Source organism: Quercus robur, chromosome 5 (assembly GCF_932294415.1).
Source record: "Quercus robur chromosome 5, dhQueRobu3.1, whole genome shotgun sequence".
Classification (NCBI taxonomy): domain Eukaryota; kingdom Viridiplantae; phylum Streptophyta; class Magnoliopsida; order Fagales; family Fagaceae; genus Quercus; species Quercus robur.
Window position 1 is genome coordinate 50,164,919 of NC_065538.1, and position 24,935 is coordinate 50,189,853.

General features: G+C 36.0%; 1 protein-coding gene and 1 long non-coding RNA gene across 9 annotated transcripts; one reads left to right on the plus strand and one right to left on the minus strand.

Annotated features, from left to right (window-relative positions):
* The first annotated feature begins 1,686 nt into the window (after positions 1–1,686).
* LOC126726238 (non-functional NADPH-dependent codeinone reductase 2-like) lies at positions 1,687–19,723 on the plus strand. Of its 6 annotated transcripts, none has more exons than XM_050431458.1 (4): positions 1,687–2,121; positions 18,375–18,618; positions 18,721–18,900; positions 19,164–19,723. In XM_050431458.1, the coding sequence occupies exons 1-4, from the start codon at positions 1,781–1,783 to the stop codon at positions 19,386–19,388; spliced, it is 990 nt and encodes a 329-aa protein (XP_050287415.1). In that variant the 5' UTR covers positions 1,687–1,780; the 3' UTR covers positions 19,389–19,723. The 6 variants fall into 6 exon arrangements, with proteins under 6 accessions (XP_050287415.1, XP_050287418.1, XP_050287417.1 ...); XM_050431461.1 differs by lacking the exon at positions 18,375–18,618 and adding an exon at positions 2,959–3,208 and having other exon boundaries at positions 1,691–2,121; positions 18,721–18,964; positions 19,164–19,496; XM_050431460.1 differs by lacking the exons at positions 18,375–18,618; positions 18,721–18,900 and adding exons at positions 2,959–3,208; positions 3,311–3,554 and having other exon boundaries at positions 1,692–2,121; positions 19,164–19,496.
* On the minus strand, positions 5,362–24,935 carry LOC126726240 (uncharacterized). Of its 3 annotated transcripts, none has more exons than XR_007655755.1 (4): positions 9,473–9,718; positions 8,131–8,241; positions 6,276–8,015; positions 5,362–6,066 (listed from the first exon to the last, which is right to left on the minus strand). It is a non-coding gene; the product is annotated as an uncharacterized LOC126726240 (long non-coding RNA). The 3 variants fall into 3 exon arrangements; XR_007655754.1 differs by having other exon boundaries at positions 6,265–8,015; XR_007655753.1 differs by lacking the exons at positions 5,362–6,066; positions 9,473–9,718 and adding an exon at positions 24,729–24,935 and having other exon boundaries at positions 7,849–8,015.

Here is a 24,935-nt window from a genome sequence, read left to right on the forward strand (position 1 = left end):
CTATATATATATATATATATATATATATATATTTTAAAGGTGGGGTAAGCCGGTTTGGAAAAGGTGGGGAATTAAAAAGTAAAATTCAAAAAACAAACACAACTTTTGGACGTAATATGCACTTTTTGAACCTTTTGTGTGTGTGTGTTTTTTTTTTTTGAACCTTTTGTGTTGTTTACACATTTTCACAATATTTTTCGTTGTTTTAATCGGTTATCATCACTGATGTCACTCGGTATGAATTATTGGGATTGATGACAGACTATGTACCCGTTTGTTTCGGTTTTTAAAAGTCAAAATGCACTTTTTGAGAGCAAAAATGAAAGTCAGGCATTTGATAATATTTCAAAACATGCATTTTCCAAAAAGCTACGCTTTAAAATGTAAAGAATTAAGCCAAAACGGGCTAATGAATTTGAGGAGTTTTTGTAAATGGCCAAAATGAAAAATTAATCCTGATTTTCAAAACGCACTTTTTAAGAGTAAAAATATTAATAAAAAATATAGTTTAAAAATGTGATCTACTAATTAAAGTGTTTAAAAATTAGGATTAATTTTCATATTTCTTCTTTGCGCTTTTGATCAATATTTTCTTTAGAAAGGCAAGAAATAACACTAACTACAAAATACACTGAAAAGTCTGAAAAGGCAAACATAGAAAATAATAGCTACAAAATGCCGGAACCTCTCCTGCCAATCTCACTCTCAACAACCCGACCTGAATCTTCCGACATGGCTGAGGTTGAGTAACGAGGAGGAGCTCTGATGCATCAATCTAACTTCAATTCCCATTTGGTTTTGGAGTTACGAAAAAAGAGGTATTGAAGATTTTTGGTGAAATTAAGAGAAATTACCTGTGAAGATCAAGGTAAAGAAATGCGTGAGTGTGGGCTGTGTGTGGTTGAGTTTAGAGAAAAAGAAAAGAATAAAGAAGATCAAGGCAAAGAAGTGCGTGGGTGTGGGCTGTGTGGCTGAACATGTGGAGGAAAACAGAGAAAGATAAAAAGAACTGAATGTGTGGAGAAATACAGAGAGAGAGAAAATGAAAAAGAAAGAAGACAAATGGTAGTCTGGTGAAGATGAAAAGCATAAAGAAAAGTCAAAAGGGAAGATAAGGAGAAGATAAAGAATACGTGTGTGGAGGAGTAAAAAAGAGGAAAAAAATTAATTAACGTGTGGATGAGGATGAAAGAAAAAAAGATAGAGAGAAAAATAAAATAAAGAATAAGAAATTAAAACTAAGAATTGCTATTATAATATTTTCATAATAAATCTTCAGTATTAGATTATTACTAGTTAATATTAGTGGAAAAAAAATTAAGTGGTGTGTTCAAATTAAAATCAGTAACATATGATTTATTGTGAAAATATTGCTAAAATATTTTTACAACAAATTTTAGTTAACAATAAATTATTATTATTATTAAGTAGTTTTTTTTAAGTAAGTATTATTAAATAATTGAATTAAGTATGAAATAAACTATCTTATATATACATGGTTCTTTTTGGTAATTTATAACTCAAATCGTCACTTTTATAAAAACTAACTAAACATCCAACTTTTTTAAAAAGCACTTTTTAATAATTTTTACCAAATACTGCACTATTTAAAACATCTACCTTTTTCAAAAAGTTCAATTTTAGAAAGCTAAAACAAACCTACCCTATATAAAAATATAAATATAGATTATAAGACTAATGATAAGAGTACCCCAAAGTAGCTAACATTCAACATTCAAGGTTCAGCGCATTCTCAGTTTCTCTCTCACTCTCACCACACATGGCAACTACTACGCTAAATTCAGTTACTAAAATCCCAAAAATGGAGCTGAGCTCCTCCTCCGGCCCGGTGTCCATGCCTGTGATTGGCTTCGGCTCGGCGGCTGACAACAACGACAGTGCCATCTTGATATCAGCCGTGCTGGAGTCAATCAAGCTCGGTTACAGACACTTTGATACTGCTTCAGCATATGGGACGGAACAGGCTTTAGGAGAAGCTATTGCTGAAGCACTTAGACTTGGTCTTATTCCCTCTCGGGATGACCTATTCGTTACTTCCAAGCTTTGGCCTACTGAAGCTCATGCTCATCTTGTTCTTCCTTCCTTACAGAAATCACTTCGGTGAGTCTTGTCTTGTCAACCTGAACCAAAGCACACTGCCGTAAATTAGCATTTATATTATCCATCTCATGTTCGTAATTTTGTTTCCTTTATTCATTTGGATTTATTTTTAATGATTTGAGAATTTTATTCATGTGGGTTGGTTTCAACATTTTTGAATGTTTACCAAGCAAGAAGCAAAGAATTTGCACGGACATGTTTGTCCATGTTTTTCTGTTCTTTAGTCAGTACAGGTGTACAAAACAGAAAATACATATACCAACCAGATGACATTTAAAGCAAGACTATCTTCAAGTAAGCAACTTGTCCATTCACTTTGAGATATGTAACATCTAAAACACTTGCCACAAAATGATCCTTTTCTTCTTCTTCTTCCGAGCAACATCTATATAGAGCATTTTTGTGAGGCTAGTAAAATAAAATAATGGGAACTCCTTGTGTACAAACCAACCCCCTTTTTTTCCCTGTTTAAAATTGGATATGAGTTTTCTACTTTGCTGAATGAAAAAAAAAAAGGGTACTATTTTCATGTATCTATAAAATCTGTTGAAAAGAAGTTGGAACGGTCAGAATTCAATCATACATTTCAAGTAGAGAGACTAATTTCCTTTCTGGTGTAACATTTATGAAACTTCCAATTGGGAAATTGCAAACTTAGTCTTGGCCATGGTCAAAGATTAAAATATTTTGGGGACTTTATGATTGACATGAACCTCTTTTATGGTATCACAACTGCATCATTAACTTTCCAGGAATAATTTACAATCATATATGGAAAATCAACTAATTAAATACTTATTCAAGCAAATCATGTTTTTGAATGACTAATTTGTATAGGACTCTTCAGCTGGAATACCTAGACCTCTATCTGATCCACTGGCCCATCAGTGTTACTCCTGGACCAGTCACTATAGAACGCCCTTTTGATAAACAGGACCTTATGCCAATGGACTTCAAGTCTGTGTGGGCAGCCATGGAAGAGTGCCAGAGACTTGGCCTTACCAAGTCCATTGGAGTCAGCAACTTCTCTTGTAAGAAGCTCGAAAACTTGCTCTCCTTTGCTACTATCCCACCTTCAGTGAATCAAGTGAGTCATTGCTGCAACTTAAAAATTCTAGACAATGATTTTCACAAATTTAATTTGGCCTGTAGATAAACAATGATGATTAGGATATGATCGTTTGTATAGGTGGAGATGAACCTAATTTGGCAACAGAACAAGCTGACAGAGTTTTGCAAGGCAAATGGTATCATTGTCACTGCTTTCTCCCCTCTGGGAGCAAAAGGGGTTAGTTGGGGCACCAACGATGTTATGGACAATGAAGTGCTCAAAGAGATTGCGAAAACTCGTGGAAAGACTGTTGCTCAGGTTCTACTATGTAGTTTTAAAGATTGCAGAGGGTCAAATTTCATATACAAAAGACTGATTTGGTGTATGTATTATGCAAAAAACACAAAACACCATACGTATTGGAGAGAAAATAAATACAAAGAAAGTTCAAAAACAGATCATATGTGACATAATTTCACCTAGACACACAATTATATATACAGAAACCGTAGCTATATATACATGTGTGTCCGTGTCCCAATATGTTCAACTAACTTTATGATTGTTTGGTTCATTGGCAGGTTTGTCTCAGATGGATTTATGAACAAGGTGCGGCTCTTATAGTCAAGAGCTACAACAAGGAGAGGTTGAAGGAGAACCTGCAGATATTTGATTGGGAACTATCAGAGGACGACTATGACAAGATTGGTCAAATCAAGCAGCACCGAATGATGACTAAAGAGGACCTTGTTTCCGCTCATGGACCATACAAGTCCATTGAAGAGCTGTGGGATGGAGAGCTTTAACGTACCTGTAGCCATTGCAAGCACATGTTTAATGTATATTTTAATAAGAGTGAAACGGGGTCGGGTTAGTGCATTGAATTGAATCTACCATGTTTCCTTATTGTTAATCATCTGTAAGACAGTTCGCTAGTTGCAATATGCTTTAATAAGATCTTATTGTTGATCATCTGTAAGACAGTTCGCTAGTTGCAATATGCTTTAATAAGATGAAATGATGTGAGAGTTTGAGTAAGCTTTAATAAAGTGTGAAATGATGTGAGAGTTTGAGTAAGCTTTGATAAAGTGGCAAAGAGCCCTTTGAGCCTTAATTTGAGTTGGCCTTTGCAAGTCAACTGGGTTTTAGATTTGCTAGTTGGTTAAAAGATTTGTTGATATTTGGTGTTCCTTGCAAGTTGATAGTTGGGTTTGTTGATATTTGTTGATAGTTGGGTTTTGGATTTGCTAGTTGGTTTTGAGATTTGTTGATATTTGGTGTTGGATTTGAGACTCCTTGACCTTGAGTAATTAATATAACATACATAGACAGATTTAACCCAAAAGCTTAAGCCCAATAAGTATGAGCCCAATTATGTTATATTAACCTCTTATTTTTATCATCATTATTTAATGTGGGACTTCACTCATACATCTATATCCAACAATCTCCCCATCACGTGTAAGTCTCTGCCTCTCTTTAGGCCATTAACAAGTCCTATGTTTTTTATTCATGGAAACCTCAAACCTCATCGTTGTCTAGCACTATTAACAAATACTTCTTTGTTGGGCCTTTTTCCAAGATCGTTTGTGTAGGCTTTTATGGGCTTGCCTTATGCAAAATATTGTCCCCACTCCAAATGAGAAAGTGGCTTATCCCTACTCCATTTGCAAAAGGGAGCCAAGTACAAACACCTCGTTCCCACTCCAATTGCAAAAGAAACCTTAATAACCTTGCCACATTTTGCCCCACACCACCATGTCCTCTAATACCACTTGTTGGGCCTTTTTCCAAGATCGTTTGTGTAGGCTTTTATGGGCTTGCCTTATGTAAAATATCGTCCAGTGGCTTATCCCTACTCCATTTGCAAAAGGGAGCCAAGTACATACCCTGTTTCCACTCCAATTGCAAAAGAAACCTTAATAACCTTGCCACCTTTTGCCCCACACCACCATGTACTCTAATACCACTTGTTGGAGAGATATACAAATTGGAGAGACTAGAGACACACATAACCCAAAAGGCCTAAAACCTATGAGTATGAGATCAACTATGTTAGATTAACTACTCATTCTTCTCATCATTATTCAATGTAGGTCTCCATTCACACATGTACACCAAACATATATGGGTTTGATGTGAATTTGCTGCAGTTGATATGAGTTTTCACAATGATTGTAGAAGTGAAATGGAAAAGAAAGAGGTGAAAAAAATATTTCAGTGGAAAAAATAATATTTTAATAAAATAGGAATAGAGTATTGAAGCTGATGCATTTGTTGTAAAAATGCATCAGCTAAAGTAATAAAGTGAAGTTTTTTGGGTTAATTTAGCTATCAAGGACTTACCAATAACAAGCCCTTGCACATAATTATCTTTTCATCTTATCCGACTTCTTGCAAGTGACAGAATCATCTATCCTTGTATTTTATTTTGGTGATGTCTTTTGCTGAGAAGACTTACCAATAATAGCCTTCTTCACCTTGGAATTGAATGCTTGACCTTTGAGCCAACTCCCGAAAGGCTATTAAATTATGCACAACCTTAGCATCTATATCTTTAGAGGCTTCTACCATGACCTGAGCATCATAGCCTGGGTCTGTCCTTTTGTGTTCATCTCCCTCGTCTTAATCTGTTTTGGCTCCATCAATTGTGGTTTCTTTTTCTTGACTTTGAACTTCTTCTTTATTAGGCACTGGTTCTCTCTCCTTAGTTTAGTCTTTAGCCCCTTTGCCAATTTTTCTTTGTTGGTTCTTTGCATGAGGCAGATAATGAAATCCATTATTGTAGACTTCCCAGTTAATTTTTCAACCAAATCATCGATACTTTTTTCTCCTTCACATTCAACCCCTCTCACTTCTTCATGCCTCTGTAGCTTTTCCAGGTATTGTATCTTCTAGTAGATAGTAAAAAATAAAAAAAAAATAAAAAAGAAAAAAAAATTAAAACTATAATCAATTATAATAATAGTTCAAAGTTTTTACCAAGCAATAACAATTATAATCCTATAATTTTTCTTTTTGAATTAAACCCCAGAAATATTATTGAACTATAAATCAAAGTTTACAATGGTAAGAAGGAAAAGAGCACAAACCGCTCAATTACATTTCTTTTGGATGCACATGAAAGAAACCTTTTGAAAGCCCATGAGTAGACATTGAATCAACCAGCAGACCCAGTTTGGAGAAACATGGTGCCACAGCTGTAAGCAAAAGGTAAAACAGCCTATTATCACAAGTCAACTTTCAGTGCGCAAAAACCCATATCTTTGCAGTAGAGGAGATCTTGAAGTAGTGCATAACAATATAACATCCTTATGGAGGGAGCAATCACAGTTGTAATGGTTCCACTATTGCTACCAACACTTGTCTAGCTGCATCACGGATCACAGCTTCAATTCCTCCTAATAGTCTCAATTTGGTAGAGGCATTGGCCAAACTAAACTTACATATCAGTCTGCTAGAGAGGATGTGACCATTTTGGAAGCCAGAAGGCCCAAAACAACATTGTGATTCTGCGTAGTTCTGATCTCATGAAATTGTAATTTTGCCATCTTCGCTTTGCTGCACTAAGACTCCAAATTGATGTGTATCACCCAGCCTCCATGCATTGCATAGGATCGAGATAGAGATTTCAATGTCAGGCGATTAAAACTTTGTCATGGCAATCTTCACAGAAATCCACCTAGTCTTGGGGTGTTCCTGTAGTTGATGTAATAGTAAAGTACTTCTGTTCCAGACCCCTTAGACATGAATGAATATCAGTCTCTACATCCTTGGAACAAAACACACATAACTCTTAGAGATGACTCCTCTCTTAAACAGAGTTGTTTAAGTGGACAAGATTCCATTACACATTCTCCATATGAAGTTGACTTTCGGTTGCATTTGTAGAGACTAGAGCGAATTCCAAAAGGAGCGAAGGGTGGTTGCATTGGCTGACATGTTGAGCTAGACATGATAAGTAGTCGGGGTTGATAACCATCGGTCTTGACAACAGTCCGCCTACGGGCAAAACTATTTCCACACCCAAATCTACAACATGCTTGGGTGACAATTTTTGGTTGGATATCAACACTTGTACATGGGACCACCATTTGTAACTTAATGAAAAACTTGATTTTGGTGCACCAATCACAAGTTGTCACTTAAGTATGTTTGGATTTTGGCAATGGGTGTCTATAGAGTTTTCCATCTTGACAAACTTGCATGCTATCCCCATTGCCAATATTCTAACGTGTTCCCACAATCAATCAATAATAACATGTCTTGCCTATGCAAAGTGTAAGATGATTGGGTGGGCATTGGGGCTTCTAGGAATGATATGTAAGAAAAAAAACCTTAGCCTTCAGTACTCGGAATTATAATGATCATGGATTGTGGATTAGAAGCCAACCTTGCTTGACTAACAAAGCTAGATTGCCATACTCCAGCTCTCTAAAACCCATTCATGAAGATGAAGGTGAATTTGGATATTGAAGGGGGAGAAAATAAATATCTTGAAACTGAATTAAGGGGCTTCCTTGGGTGAGTATATAATTTTGGGGTCTTTTTGTTTGAGAGGCCATGGGAGGCTTTAGGCCTAAGCCTAGTGCCAGCCCTGCTACAAGCTACAGTATACAAATTTGTAAGCCAAAATGTTCAAAATTGAAAAAAAAAAAATGCTGAAAAAAGTCTAGTAAAGATCAAAATTGCCAGATTTTATTGCTCAATAGTGGGAAAAATGCTACATTCTTTGAGTACATACAGGCGAGTGGAAACATAGTGTCACTCCCATAATAGTTAGAAGTTCCACAAGAAACAAGAAACTACATTTTCAAACTTCCTTCTGTACTTCCAGGAACACCTAAAAATATTAATTCAATACACAAGTTATTAAATCCATATTAGTCTGTGAAAAGCACTAAAATGACAGTATAACAAGTAACAACCTGAAAAGAGTGTAGTAAAAAGAAAATTACATTCCCATTCAACTTAAAGCCTGTTGTGCCACAAAAGAGTTCTGGTTGGTAATAAATCTTTCCATCTCAGTGTTGTTTGGGATGCTTGGATGAATAATGCTGTTACTTGTTCTGTTTGATGAAATCATGTTTTTATCAAAAAACTTAGTCTGTTCAAAAATGCACTTTTCACTGTAATACAGATACGTTATATGTCACATCCTTGTAGCAAGTAGTAATTGAATGTACACTTTTCGCAATGATTTATAACAAAACAGACTACCACAAAGCTACAAGAACAAATCATAATGAAAATATAAAGTTGGCCAACCGCAAAGGGATATCTAATAAGTGCTAATCATTGAATCAGTAACAATTAATTTCCTGTAAACCTGTTTACAATCAACATACTACAAATTATAGTCTGAAACAACCAACGTAGACCATGAGATTAATAAACTTATACTCTGCTTGCATATTCATCTTGTAGATTCTAATACAAGAATGAAAATCCATATTTGGATTTTCGATGTATGCGTTTCATGGCACTAGTTTGGGCACCCCAAGTCCCAGACATATTAGCAACTATTGCACTTAGAGAACTCGAAGTAGTTTTGACTAAGACTGCACTTGACATATTATTCTTGCAATATATTAAATGTTGGACAATAGTTCTTTCTTATTTTATTTATATATATATATATATATATATATATATATATATATATTTGATAACTCGATAATTACGATGAGGATGAGGGATCTGAACACAAAGAAGTACCAATTGAACTTAACATTTAAAAGGAAGAGATATACTATCATATTATCAGATCAACAAGTATCTAATAAGTTTGGGATTTACCAAAACAGAGAACTGGTCTAAATAGTAGAGAAATCTAAAACCCATAAAAGCTTAAAATAACTTCTAATCTATATTCTTCTAAAAAAAAAAATCTAATATATAAAAATATCTTTTTTGTACTAATGAATTTTGCTCATATTGAGGATGTCTAGCATGCCATCCAGAGCAATTTGTTCTTCTGCAGCTCCACCTCCATCAACCATACAATGGAAGCTTCATCTGAGAAGATCTCAAGCGATAGTTAGTTCCTCAGTTGTTGGATTTCAATGTTCATTGGGTCCTTTATATACAAATTGCCGTATAATGAATTAGCAAGGCCTAATAACATTATTGTCATAGCATTTTGTGATTGTGAGCATAATTGGAAATCAACCGTCCTCTAATTAATGGCTACAGAAAAAGCAATATGTTTTGTTGAGTTTAGGAGATATTGATATCGATGGTAAATCACTATATTCTCTCTCATTAGTGATAGTAATACCAAAAAAGAGTAGTAAATACCTTGAAATGGAATTAAAACACTTCCTTGGCGTTGTGGAAGAAAGCAGCAGAGCAAAGAACGGAGGCAATAAAGGCAAAAATTCCGAGACCAATCATCAAAGAGAAACCAGCTACTACTAAGTCTAGTACACACTGCACACATAAACTCATCATCATCATGTTCTGAATCAAAAACTCGGATATCTCTCTCTCTCTCTCTCTCTCTGTGTGTCTGAGAGAATCCAAGACAAGGCAAGAGCGGCGAAAGGAAACAAAAAGATTAAGATTACTGTCTGTGTCTCACTGTTGGCCTTGTGGGCTGGGCCATGTTGTGGTGATTCCGGGCTCAGTAATCAGTGATCACTATACCATTCCTCTTCCTCTTCCTCACATCACTGTTGGCCTTGTGGGCTGGTCCATATTTGGAGCATAACTTTTGGCTCAGATGTCCAGCCAAGATAATTCAAGTTGGGCTGAAAGTTAACTTAAAGGTTACAACTTTATAGTTTATCAAAAATCCGAATTATGAAGTTAAATGGGCCAAAAACATCGGTTAAGTGAAGCCTAAAAACTTGAGAATTTTTCTAAAAGGGAATTGAACTTTTAATAGGATTCCTTAACCTATTTAAAGGGTTTCTAGGGAAAAATTCAGGGGAGAGCTGTCATAGAGCATAATTTAGGTTTTCTTAAAGTTTCTTTACCTTTTTAGAGTTTTATTTATGTTATGGCTTGCTAGAATCCTTGCTAAAGCAATGGGTAAAACCCAACCGTTTATTAGTATGTTCCTAACAATTATTTTTATGGTTTTAATGCTTATGTTATTATATTTTTGATTGATTTAGTCATCTAGAAAAATGTTTAGTTCTGTATAATTCTTTGATTTATCGTAGACTCCGGGCACGTTAAATGTTTAGTATTCCTTGTGAACTAATTCACTAATTTTTTTTTTTTTTTTTTTTTTTTGCCTAAAATCAATCAATTTCATGAAACTATCTTAGACAATTAATTCTTGAGTTTTTATTGTTAAATCATCCGACTAAAATTATCATTCGTATGAATTTTAGTTGAGTTATAAAATAAATATTGTTAAAACTACTAATAGATGTGTTGTATGTGAATCCCTAAACCTTTGCGCCTTAATATATTGTTATTTTCTCTCAATAGACATGTGCTCTCAATTAATATATTGCTTTGGTTAGTGGCTTTAATATTGGGAGATATTGGCCCAGCTATATTGCGGATGAGGATGATTGTAATGCTGAAGTTTGTGATTATCATGTCAAAGTTCTAAAGCATCAGCAAGTTCTGTTACATGTGCATCAGGTGCCTCAGGTGCCACACTGATGCAGCCCAAGCTGCATCATAGTGCAGCAGACAATGTATCAACAGAGCATCAATGTACATCAGATCAAGCAAGACCCTTTGATGATGTAGCAACAAGTGCCAAAGTAACAAATGTGAAGATTGAAGAGCTAACTAATTGTTTAACTAGTGAATCTGATATAGCACAGTTGAAGAGAATTAAGAGTTGTATAAATATGCCTAAACTACAGAATAAGGATGTAGTATAGTTGGTTTTGTGTTGTAAGCTACTTGTAGTTTTGTACCTAACTAAAGGTAGGCTAATGACTCACGTGTGGTAGTTAGATAAATTGTTAGAATGTGTTCACATTTGCATAGCAGTTTATTTAGGTAGTTACATGCTCCGTTTGGGTATATAAGTGTACAGATCATTCCATTAATAACAGATTATTCATTTCAATCACAAATTTAGTTTCTTATATGGTATCAGAGCAAAACCCATAGAATTTCTCTTCTCTTTTCTAGGGTTTCTTAGTTCAATTTTGGGGATTTTCTCATCCGCCATTGTCATCTTCCTCGAAGCTTTCTTCATTCACCATTGTTGTGTTCTATAAGCTCTTTCAATGGCAGAAACAGCAGCGGGCAATACTTCCACTACAGAGGCTTCATCTTCTTCGCAAGATTCATACAATCTTAGTGATCCTCTGTTCTTGCATCCTGGAGAAAATCCAGGAGCAATTCTCACTTCTCAACCATTAATTGGAGGAGAAAACTATCCTGCTTGGGCGAGATCAGTGAGGAAATCTCTGATTGCCAAGAACAAGCTTAGATTTATTAATGGATCTTTAACCATCTCTTCACCATTGGTGAATACACCAGTAGCTGCTCAAGCTTGGATACGTGCAGACAATATGGTAGGTACTTGGATTATCAATTCTGTATCACCAAAGCTCCAAGGTAGCATCATTTACTGAGACACTGCTTTGGAGATTTGGACTAATCTTCGAGATACTTTCTGTCAAGGAAATGGGACCAAAGTCTTCAACATCCAAAAACAGATTGCTGAGATTCATCAGGGAGAGCAATCACTCACTGATTACTTCACTCAACTCAAGGTTTTATGGGATCAGTTGCAGAATTTGAGTCCATTTCCTCAATGTACCTGTGGTCAATGTGTGTGTGGCATCAATCAAAGGCTAAAGAGTCTTCAAGCTAAGAAATCCACCATGAAGTTTCTTATGGGGGTAAACGATGCTTTCTCTCAAGTCAGAACTCAAATATTGTTGATGGATCCTTTGCCTTCTGTCAATAGGGCACACTCCTTGTTCATTCAAGAAGAAATGCAAAGATCTGTGACCAATCCTGTTAGAGTTGAATCAACTGTTTTGGCTACCAAAAGCTCAGGCAACAATTTCAAAGGGAAAGAAAGACTTGTATGTACTTATTGTGGGAAAATGGGTCATATCGTGGACAAGTGTTACAAGTTGCATGGTTTCCCACCAGGGTTTAAGTTCAAGAACAACAAGAATGCCACTGCTCATCAAGTGTCATCTAATCTTGAGTTGATTCAAGGCAATCAGTGTAATGGAGTTCATGCATTTACTTCAAACATGCCTGTTTCTCAAACTCCTTCATTCACTCAAGATCAGTATCAGCAGCTCCTAACCTTGATTGGTTCTTGTTCTACTTCACAACCCACAACAGGTCAAGCCCCTCATGTAGCCAATGCTGTGACTTACACATCCAATGCTGTTGCAGGTAACCTCACTAACTTTAAGCACTTAGTCTTCTATGCTAAGACAGTAAATAGGAGAGCTTATAACTTTAACACATGGGTTATAGACACTGGTGCTAGTGATCACATAGTCTGCTCTATAAAATTGTTGACTTCTTATACTGAAATTTCACATTCCATGGTTGAATTGCCTAATGGGGAGGCTGTTGTTGTCACACACGTTGGAACCATACACTTTTCCTCTCACATTACCCTTACCAATGTGCTTTGTGTGCCTTCTTTCACCTTTAACCTACTATCTGTCAGTGCTTTAACTAAAACTCAACCCATATGCCTTGTTTTTCTATCCAAATTTTGTTTTATACAGGACCTTACCTGTTGGAGCACGATTGGAATGGGCCAAATGCATGATGGCCTGTATATGTTGCAAGATTCCAGATTGGATCAAGCCACCACTTGTCTTGTTGATTTTCTGTCAAAGTAGTCTTTCAAATCTTTTTCTGCTACTTGCTCATCTACTCTTTCTAGCAATTTGTTTTCCCTTTGGCATTCAAGGCTTGGACATCCCTCTGATGTGAAGGTTCAGTCCCTAAGTCATGTTTTTCCTTTTCTCAAGAACTGTTGTAATAAAACTTGTACTGTTTGCCCTTTAGCAAAACAGAAAAGAATTCCTTTTCCCTTCAATAATAATAAATGTTCTCATCCTTTTGATCTTGTCCATATGGATGTTTGGGGCCCTTTTTCTGTTTTAACTTCTAATGGTCATAAATACTTCCTCACTATTGTTGATGATGCATCTAGAGCTACTTGGATTTTCTTACTCAGAGCAAAATCTGATGTTAGACCATTAATTGTTTCCTTTTACAACATGATTCTCACACAATTTGGAACCAAAATTAAGGCCATTAGATCTGACAATGCCTTAGAGTTTAGCATTTCAGACTTCTATAATTCCAATGGAATCATTCATCAAATGAGTTGTGTTTATACTCCACAACAGAATTCAGTTATGGAGAGAAAATATCAACACATTCTTGCTACTGCTAGGGCATTGCAAATTCAATCTAGTGTTCCTTTATCCTTTTGGGGTGATTGTGTTCTCACTGCAGCCTACTTGATTAATAGGCTTCCTTCTCCAATCCTTGATCATAAAACACCTTTTGAGATCCTATTCAACAAACCACCTTCTTATTCTCACCTTAGGACTTTTGGATGCTTATGTTTTGCTACTAATCTCACTCCTCTTAAGCATAAATTCACTCCTAGAGCTAGAAGATGTGTTTTTTTAGGATACCCTTTTAATGTCAAAGGTTATAAACTTCTTGATCTTGATTCTCATACCACTTTCCTCTCTAGGGATGTTATTTTTCATGAATCACATTTTCCTTTCTCTTCTAATACTAATTCTCAGTCTCTTAATCTCATTCCTTTGCCAATTTTCTCTTCTAATTCTACCCAATCTTCTGTTTTCACTGATTTTTCTTCTTCCAATCCTTTCTATTCTTCTTTGCCCATATCTGATGATACTATTGTCCAAATCCATCATGATTTTGATGAGGACATTCAGGAGTTTCCTGATGTATTTGATTCATCTCATGTCCATGATTTGTCCAATTAGCCACCTGTTGAACAGCCACATGTTGATTAGCCGCCTATTACCCTTAGAAGGTCTAATAGACCTACTAAGACTCCTTCCTATCTTGCAGCTTACCATTGTAATCAGGTTTCATCTGCAACCCTTCCAATTTCCTCCATTTCAGGTATCTCACACCCCCTTCAATCTTGTATTTCTTATACTAACCTTTCCCTTTCATACAAGTCATTTTGCTGTGCCATTTCCTCAATCACAGAACCTACTTTTTACCACCAAGCAGTTGGTAATCCCAAATGGCAAGATGCTATGGATGCTGAAATTAAGGCATTAGAAGCTAACAATACTTGGACTATTACTTCATTGCCACCAGGAAAGAAACCTATTGGATGTAAGTGGGTCTATAGGGTCAAATACAAATCAGATGGTTCCATTGAGAGGTATAAAGCAAGACTTGTTGCTAAGGGTTTCACCTAAAAGGAAGGACTTGACTACATTGACACATTCTCACCTGTTGCTAAGATGGTATCTGTGAAGTGTGTGCTTGTTGTTGCTGCTGTGAAAGGCTGGTTTCTCAGCCAACTTGATGTTAACAATGCATTTCTCCATGGAGATTTGCATGAGGAAGTATACATGTCCCTTCCACCAGGATTTCACAACAAGGGGGAGCAATCACAGCTGGTATGTAAACTCAACAAATCTTTATATGGCCTAAAACAGGCATCTAGAATGTGGTTTTCCAAGTTTTCCACTGCTTTGGTTGAGTTTGGCTTTGTTCAATCTAAGGCGGACTATTCCTTATTCACTAGACAACAAGGTGAGTCATTCATTGTATTGTTAGTGCATGTGGATGATGTTTTAATTGCAAGTAATGATCAAAAAAGGGTTGAAGATTTCAAGGTGTTGTTAGATCAAAAGTTCAAGTTAAAGGACTTGGGAGAATTGAGGTATTTTCTTGGATTGGAGGTTGCTAGAATAGATAAAGGAATCTCCTTATGCCAAAGAAAATATGCTGGTTTGCTAGGATGTAAGCCTTCTAAGGTTCCTATGGATCAAACCTTGAAGCTTAGTAAGTTTGATGGTGAGTTACTTGATGATCCGAGCCAATATAGGAGACTGGTTGGGAGGCTCTTGTATTTAATCATAACCAGACCTGATATTACCTTTGCAGTCCACAAGCTAAGCCAATTCATGGCAAGGCCACGAAAACCCCATTATGCAGCTGCTCTTAAAGTCATACATTACCTCAAGAATGAACCAGGTAGAGGGGTTTTCTTTTCTGCTAGCTCAAAGCTTCATGTAAAGGGCTTTTGTGATGCTGATTGGGCTTCTTGTCCAGACACAAGGAGGTCTGTAACAGGGTATTGTATCTTCCTTGGAGATTCTTTAATTTCCTGGAAATCAAAGAAGCAAGCTATTGTATCAAGATCTTCAGCTAAGGCAGAGTATAGAGCAATGGCTGTGAGCACTTGTGAGATTGTATGGATTCTCTACTTGCTAAAGGATTTACATGTCAAGCATGATAGAGAAGCACTTCTATTCTGTGATAGTCAGTCTGCTTTGCACATAGGATCAAATCCAGTTTTCCATGAAAGGACAAAACACATAGAAATTGATTGTCATATTGTGAGGGATAAGGTGTTGGCTAGAGTGATCAAGCTGAATCATGTAAGGACCCATTGTCAGTTAGCAGATTTGTTGACCAAAGCTTTGGGGTATAAGCAATTTTCTGAGTTAATGTCCAAGATGGGACTGATAAACATTTACTCTCCCTCAGTCCATCTTGAGGGGGCGTGTCAAAGTTCTAAAGCATCAGCAAGTTTTGTTACATGTGCATCAGGTGCCTCAGGTGCCACACTGATGCAGCCCAAGCTGCATCATAGTTCAGCAGACAATGTATCAACAGAGCATCAGTGTACATCAGATCAAGCAAGACCCTTTGATGCTGTAGCAGCAAGTGCCAAAGTAACAAATGTGAAGATTGAAGAGCTAACTAATTGTTTAACTAGTGAATCTGATATAGCACAGTTGAAGAGAATTAAGAGTTGTATAAATATGCCTAAACTACAGAATAAGGATGTAGTATAGTTGGTTTTGTGCTGTAAGCTACTTGTAGTTTTGTACCTAACTAAAGGTAGGCTAATGACTCACGTGTGGTAGTTAGATAAATTGTTAGAATGTGTTCACATGTGCATGACAGTTTATTTAGGCAGTTACATGCTCCGTTTGGGTATATAAGTGTACATATCATTCCATTAATAACAGATTATTCATTTCAATCACAAATTTAGTTTCTTACACATGTTCCATATGATAGCAGCAAATCTCTGGCGCGTGACGCTTAGCGCCATATAGTATCTCTCTCTCTCATTATATATATATATATATATATATATATATATATATATATATATATATATATATATATATATATATATGTATATGTATATTAAAGGTGAGGTAAGCCGGTTTCGAAAAGGTAGTCAATTAAAAAGTAAAATTCAAAAAACGAACACAACTTTTGGACGTGATATGCACTCTTTGAGCCTTTTGTGTTGGTTACACATTTTCACAATATTTTTCACTGTTTTAATCAATTGTCATCACTGATGTCACTTGGTATGAATTATTGGGATTGATGACAGATAAATATAAATATAAATATAAGACTAATAATAAGTAAGAGTACCTTTACCAAAAAAAAAAAAAGTAGCCAACATTCAACATTCAAGGTTCAGCGCATTCTCAGTTTCTCTCTCACTCTCACCACACATGGCTGCTACTACGCTAAATTCAGTTACTAAAATCCCAAAAATGGAGCTGAGCTCCTCCTCCGGCCCGGTGTCCATGCCCGTGATTGGCTTCGGCACGGCGGCTGACAACAACGACGGTGCCACCTTGATATCAGCTGTGCTGGAGTCAATCAAGCTTGGTTACAGACACTTTGATACTGCTTCAGCATATGGGTCGGAACAGGCTTTAGGAGAAGCTATTGCTGAAGCACTTAGACTTGGTCTTATTCCCTCTCGGGATGACCTATTCGTTACTTCCAAGCTTTGGCCTACTGAAGCTCATGCTCATCTTGTTCTTCCTTCCTTACAGAAATCACTTCGGTGAGTCTTGTCTTGTCAACCTGAACCAAAGCACACTGCCTTGAATTACATTGTGATCAAGCTAAACATACCTGCTTTTATGTTTAGAATTTGTGCCTGGTGGGACCCTAGTAAACAAATGGGAAGAACTTTCTATTTAGTGTTTAAAGCAAAAATTCTTTTGGCCTTTTAGGTCCTCATTTTGATTAATTAGCATTTATATTATCCATCTCATGTTCGTAATTTTGTTTCCTTTATTCATTTGGATTTATTTTTAATGATTTGAGAATTTTATTCTTGTGGATTGGTTTGTGATGCGGGAGACGAAAGGAGATTTTTATTTAGTATTATTTATATTTGCAAGTTAATTGTATTTTTTATGTTTTAGGTCCTAGTTTTTTATTAAGCTATTAATATTTTAATTTGAAAGCAAGGTTATTTTTGTAATAAGGCAATTAAAGTTTTTTAGCTAATTAGAACTAGGGTTTAACAATCCTTTATGAGCAATTTATTGTACTCTTGAGGAGTTAGTTGATATTTTGATGAATAAAAAAAATAGTTGTTTGGTCTTTCTTTGGTCTGGTGCTAACTCTAGGTTCAGTCTAGGTGCTAACTCCTAATGGTTTTCCCGCTTGATGCTGATTCCAAGTAAGGCCTAGGTGCTAACTTCTAGATCATATCCCTTTATTTTATTATTGTTTCAGTTTAGTTCTGGTTGTTCTGCTTCAGTTTGTTTTAACATTTTTAAATGTTTACCAAGAAGCAAAGAATTTGCACGGACATGTTTGTCCATGTTTTTCTGTTCTTTAGTCAGTACAGGTGTACAAAACAGAAAATATATATACCAACCAGATGACATTTAGAGCAAGACTAAAAAAAAGAGTACCATTTTCATGTATCTATAAAATCTGTTGAAAAGAAGTTGGAACGGTCAGAATTCAATCATACATTTTAAGTAGAGAGATTAATTTCCTTTTCTGGTGTAACATTTATGAAACTTCCAATTGGGAAATTGCAAACTTAGTCTTGGCCATGGTCAAAGATTAAAATATTTTGGGGACTTTATGATTGACATGAACCTCTTTTATGGTATCACAACTGCATCATTAACTTTCCAGGAATAATTTACAATCATATATGGAAAATCAACTAATTAAATACCTATTCAAGCAAATCATGTTTTTGAATGACTAATTTGTATAGGACTCTTCAGCTGGAATACCTAGACCTCTATCTGATCCACTGGCCCATCACTGTTACTCCTGGAAAGGGGGAATCCCCTTTTGATAAACAGGACCTTATGCCAATGGACTTCAAGTCTGTGTGGGCAGCCATGGAAGAGTGCCAGAGACTTGGCCTTACCAAGTCCATTGGAGTCAGCAACTTCTCTTGTAAGAAGCTCGAAAACTTGCTCTCCTTTGCTACTATCCCACCTTCAGTGAATCAAGTGAGTCATTGCTGCAACTTAAATATTCTAGACAATGATTTTCACAAATTTAATTTGGCCTGTAGATAAACAATGATGATTAGGATATGATCGTTTTTATAGGTGGAGATGAACCCAGTTTGGCAACAGAACAAGCTGACAGAGTTTTGCAAGGCAAATGGTATCATTGTCACTGCTTTCTCCCCTTTGGGAGCAAAAGGGGTTAGTTGGGGCACCAACGATGTTATGGACAATGAAGTGCTCAAAGAGATTGCGAAAACTCGTGGAAAGACTGTTGCTCAGGTTCTACTATGTAGTTTTAAAGATTGCAGAGGGTCAAATTTCATATACAAAAGACTGATTTGGTGTATGTATTATGCAAAAAACACAAAACACTATACGTATTGGAGAGAAAATAAATACAAAGAAAGTTCAAAAACAGATCATATGTGACATAATTTCACCTAGACACACAATTATATATACAGAAACCATAGCTATATATACATGTGTGTCTGTGTCCCAATATGTTCAACTAACTTTATGATTGTTTGGTTCATTGGCAGGTTTGTCTCAGATGGATTTATGAACAAGGTGCTGCTCTTATAGTCAAGAGCTACAACAAGGAGAGGTTGAAGGAGAACCTGCAGATATTTGATTGGGAACTATCGGAGGATGACTATGACAAGATTGGTCAAATCAAGCAGCACAGAATGATGCTTCAAGAGGAACTTGTTTCTGCTCATGGACCATACAAGTCCATTGAAGAGCTGTGGGATGGAGAGCTTTAACGTACTTGTAGCCATTGCAGGCACATGTTTAATGTATATATTAATAAGAGTGAAACGGGGGTCGGGTAAGTGCATTGAATTGAATCTACCATGTTTCCTTATTGTTAATCATCTGTAAGACAGTTCGCTAGTTGCAATATGCTTTAATAAGATGAAATGATGTGAGAGTTTGAGTAAGCTTCAATAAAGTGTGAAATGATGTGAGAGTTGAGTAAGCTTTAATGAAGTGGCAAAGAGCCCTTTGAGCCTTCATTTGAGTTGGCCTTTGCAAGTCAACTGGGTTTTAGATTTGCTAGTTGGTTATAAGATTTGTTGATATTTGGTGTTCCTTGCAACTCAACTGGGTTTGGATTTGCTAGTTGGTTTTGAGATTTGTTGATATTTGGTGTTGGATTTGAGACTCTTTGACCTTGAGTAATTAATATAACATACATAGACCGATTTAACCCAAAAAGCTTAAGCCCAATGAGTATGAGCTCAATTATATTAACCGCTTATTTTTATCATCATTATTCAATGTGGGACTTCACACACACATCAATACCCAACAATCTCCCCCCTCACGTGTGAGTCTTTGCCTCTCTTTAGGCCATTAACAAGTCCTATGTCTTTTATCCATGGAAACCTCACACCTCATCGTTGTCTAGCACTATTGATAAATACTCCTTTGTTGGGCCTTTTTCCAAGATCGTCTGTGTAGGCTTTTATGGGCTTGCCTTGTGCAAAATATCGTCCCTACTCCAAATGAGAAAGTGGCTCGTCCCTACTCCATTTGCAAAAGGGAGCCAAGTACACACACCCCGTGCCCGCTCCAATTGCAAATGGAACCTTAATAAAATTGCCACCTTTTCCCCCCACACCACCATGTGCTCTAATACCACTTGTTGGGAAGATATACACATTGCAAAGACTAGAGACACACATAACCCAAAAGGCCTAAACCCTATGTGTATGAGATCAACTATGTTAGATTAACTACTCATTATTTTCATCATTATTCAATGTAAGTCTCCATTCACACGTACACCAAACATATATGGGTTTGATGTGAATTTGCTGTAGTTGATATGAGTTTTCACAGTGATTGTAGAAGTGAAATGGAAAAGAAAGAGGTGAAAAAAAATATTTGAGTGGAAAAAATAATATTTTAATAAAATAAGAATAGAGTATTGAAGCTGATGCATTTGTTGTAAAAATGCATTAGCTAAAGTAATAAAGTGAAGTTTTTTGGGTTAATTTAGCTACTAAGGACTTACCAATAACAAGCCCTTGCACATAATTATCGTTTCATCTAATCAGACTTCTTGAAACTGACAGAATCATCTATCCTTGTATTTTATTTTGGTGATGTCTTTTGATGAGAAGACTTACCAATAATAGCCTTCTTCACCTTGGAATTGAATGCTTGACCTTTGAGCCAACTCCCGACAGGATATTAAATTATGCACAACCTTAGCATCTATATCTTTAGAGGCTTCTACCGTGACCTGAGCATCATAGCCTGGGTCTGTCCTTTTGTGTTCATCTCCCTTGTCTTAATCTATTTTGGCTCCATCAATTGTGGTTTCTTTTTCTTGACTTTGAATTTCTTCTTTGTTAGGCACTGGTTTTCTCTCCTTAGTTAAGTCTTTAGCCCCTTTGCCAATTTTTCTTTGTTGGTTCTTTGCATGAGGCAGATAATGAAATCCATTGATATAGACTTCCCAGTTAATTTTTCAACCAAATCATCGATACTTTTTTCTCCTTCACATTCAACCCCTCTCACTTCTTCATGCCTCTGTAGCTTTTCCAGGTCTTGTGTCTTCTAGTAGATAGTAAAAAAAAAAAAAAAAAAAAAAAAATTTAGAACTATACTCAATTATAATAATAGTTCAAAGTTTTTACCAAACAATAACGATTATAATCCTATAATTTTTCTTTTTGAATTAAACCCCAGAAATATTATTGAACTATAAATCAAAGTTTACAATGGTAAGAAGGAAAAGAGCACAAACCGCTCAATTACATTTCTTTTGGATGCACATGAAAGAAACCTATTGAAAGCCCATGAGTAGAGATTGAATCAACCAGCAGACCCAGTTTGGAGAAATATGGTGCCACAGCTGTAGGCAAAAGGTAAAACAGCCTATTATCACAGTCAACTTTCAGTGCCCAAAAACCAATATCTTTGCAGTAGAGGAGATCTTCAAATAGTGCATAATAATATAACATGCTTATGGAGAGAGCAATCACAGTTGTAATGGTTCCACTATTGCTACCAACACTTGTCTAGCTGCATCACGGATCACAGCTTCAATTCCTCCTAATAGTCTCAATTTGGTAGAGGCATTGGCCAAACTAAACTTACATATCAGTCTGCTAGAGAGGATGTGACCATTTTGGAAGCCAGAAGGCCCAGAACAACATTGTGATTCTGCGTAGTTCTGATCTCATGAAATTGTAATTTTGCCATCTTCGCTTTGCTGCACTAAGACTCCAAATTGCTGTGTGTATCACCCAGCCTCCGTGCATTGCATAGGATCGAGATAGAGATTTCAATATCAGGCGATTAAAACTTTGTCATGGCAATCTTCACAGAAATCCATCTAGTCTTGGGCTGTTCCTATAGTTGATGTAATAGTAAGGTACTTCTGTTCCAGACCCCTTAGACATTAATGAATATCAGTCTTTACATCCTTGGCACAAAACACACATAACTCTAAGAGATGACTCCTCTCTTAAACAGAGTTGTTTAAGTGGACAAGATTCCATTATACATTCTCCATATGAAGTTGACTTTCGGTTGCATTTGTAGAGACTAGAGTGAATTCCAAAAGGAGCGAAGGGTGGTTGCATTGGTTGACACGTTGAGCTAGACATGATAAGTGGTCAGGGTCGATAACCATTGGTCTGGCCAACAGTCCGCCTACAGGCAAAACTATTTCCACACCCAAACTACAACATGCTTGGGTGACAATTTTTGGTTGGATATCAACACTTGTACATGGGACCACCATTTGTAACATAATGAAAAACTTAATTTTGGTGCACCAATCACAAGTTGTCACTTAAGTATGTTTGGATTTTGGCACGTAAATGGGTGTCTATAGAGTTTTCCATCTTGACAAACTTGCATGCTATCCCCATTGCCAATACCCTAACGTGTTCCCACAATAAATCAATAATAACATGTCTTGCCCATGCAATACTATGCAAAGTGTAAGATGATTGGGTGGGCATTGGGGCTTCTAGGAATGATATGTAAGAATAAAACCTTAGCCTTCAGTACTCGGAATTATAATGATCGTGGATTGTGGATTAGAAGCCAACCTTGCTTGGCTAACAAAGCTAGATTGCCATACTCCAGCTCTCTAAAACCCATTCATGAAATGAAGGTGAATTTGGATATTGAAGGGGGAGAAAATAAATATTTTGAAACTGAATTAATGGGCTTCCTTGGGTGAGAATATAATTTTGGGGTCTTTTTGTATGAGAGGCCATGGGAGGCTTTAGGCCTAAGCCTAGTGCCAGCCCTGCTCCAAGCTACCGTATACAAATTTGTAAGCCAAAATGTTCAAAATTGAAAAGAAAAAAAATGCTGAAAAAAGTCTAGTAAAGATCAAAATTGCCAGATTTTATTGCTCAATAGTGGGAAAAATGCTACATTCTTTGAGTACATACAGGCGAGTGGAAACATAGTGTCACTCCCATAATAGTTAGAAGTTCCACAAGAAACAAGAAACTACATTTTCAAACTTCCTTCTGTACTTCCAGGAACACCTAAAAATATTAATTCAATACACAAGTTATTATATCCATATTAATCTGTGAAAAGCACTAAAATGGGAGTATAACAAGTAAAAACCTGAAAAGAGTGTAGTAAAAAGAAAATTACATTCCCATTCAACTTAAAGCCTGTTGTGCCACAAAAGTGTTCTGGTTGGTAATAAATCTTTCCATCTCAGTGTTGCTTGGGATGCTTGGATGAATAATGCTGTTACTTGTTCTGTTTGATGAAATCATGTTTTTATCAAAAAACTTAGTCTGTTCAAAAATGCATTTTTCACTGTAATACAGATACATTATATGTCACATCCTTGTAGTAAGTAGTAATTGAATGTACACTTTTTGCAATGATTTATAACAAAACAGACTACCACAAAGCTACAAGAGCAAATCGTAATGAAAATATAAAGTTGGCCAACCGCAAAGGGATATCTAATAAGTGCTAATCATTGAATCAGTAACAATTAATTTCCTGTAAACCTGTTTACAATCAACATACTACAAATTATAGTCTGAAACAACCAACGTAGACCATGAGATTAATAAACTTATACTCTGCTTGCATATTCATCTTGTAGATTCTAATACAAGAATGAAAATCCATATTTGGATTTTCAACGTATGCGTTTCATGGCACTAGTTTGGGCACCCCAAGTCCCAGACATATTAGCAACTATTGCACATAGAGAACTCCAAGTAGTTTTGACTAAGACTGCACTTGACATATTATTCTTGCAATAATATATTAAATGTTGGACAATATTGTTTCTAAGCAACCTGTTCATAAGTCAAAATTATATGAGCTATTATCCTTGTCTTATGTACTATAATGTGTTTGTTTTGCAAAAGTTAGCACTAGTTACAATAAAAACAAACTTCTTTCTTATTATATATATATATATATATATATATATATATATATATATATATATTTGATAACTCGATAATTACGATGAGGATGAGGGATCTGAACACAAAGAAGTACCAATTGAACTTAACATTTAAAAGGAAGAGATATACTATCATATTATCAGATCAACAAGTATCTAATAAGTTTGGGATTTACCAAAACAGCTAGAGAACTGGTCTAAATAGTAGAGAAATCTAAAACCCATAAAAGCTTAAAATAACTTCTAATCTATATTCTTCTAAAAAAAAAATCTAATATATAAAAATATCTTTTTTGTACTAATGAATTTTGCTCATATTGAGGATTACATGTCTAGCATGCCATCCAGAGCAATTTGTTCTTCTGCAGCTCCACCTCCATCAACCATACAATGGAAGCTTCATCTGAGAAGATCTCAAGCGAAAGTTAGTTCCTCAGTTGTTGGATTTCAATGTTCATTGGGTCCTTTATATACAAATTGCCGTATAATGAATTAGCAAGGCCTAATAACATTATTGTCATAGCATTTTGTGATTGTGAGCATAATTGGAAATCAACCGTCCTCTAATTAATGGCTACAGAAAAAGCAATATGTTTTGTTGAGTTTAGGAGATATTGATATCGATGGTAAATCACTATATTCTCTCTCATTAGTGTTAGTAATACCAAAAAAGAGTAGTAAATACCTTGAAATGGAATTAAAACACTTCCTTGGCGTTGTGGAAGAAAGCAGCAGAGCAAAGAACGGAGGCAATAAAGGCAAAAATTCCGAGACCAATCATCAAAGAGAAACCAGCTACTACTAAGTCTAGTACACACTGCACACATAAACTCATCATTATCATGTTCTGAATCAAAAACTCGGATCTCTCTCTCTCTCTCTCTCTCTCTCT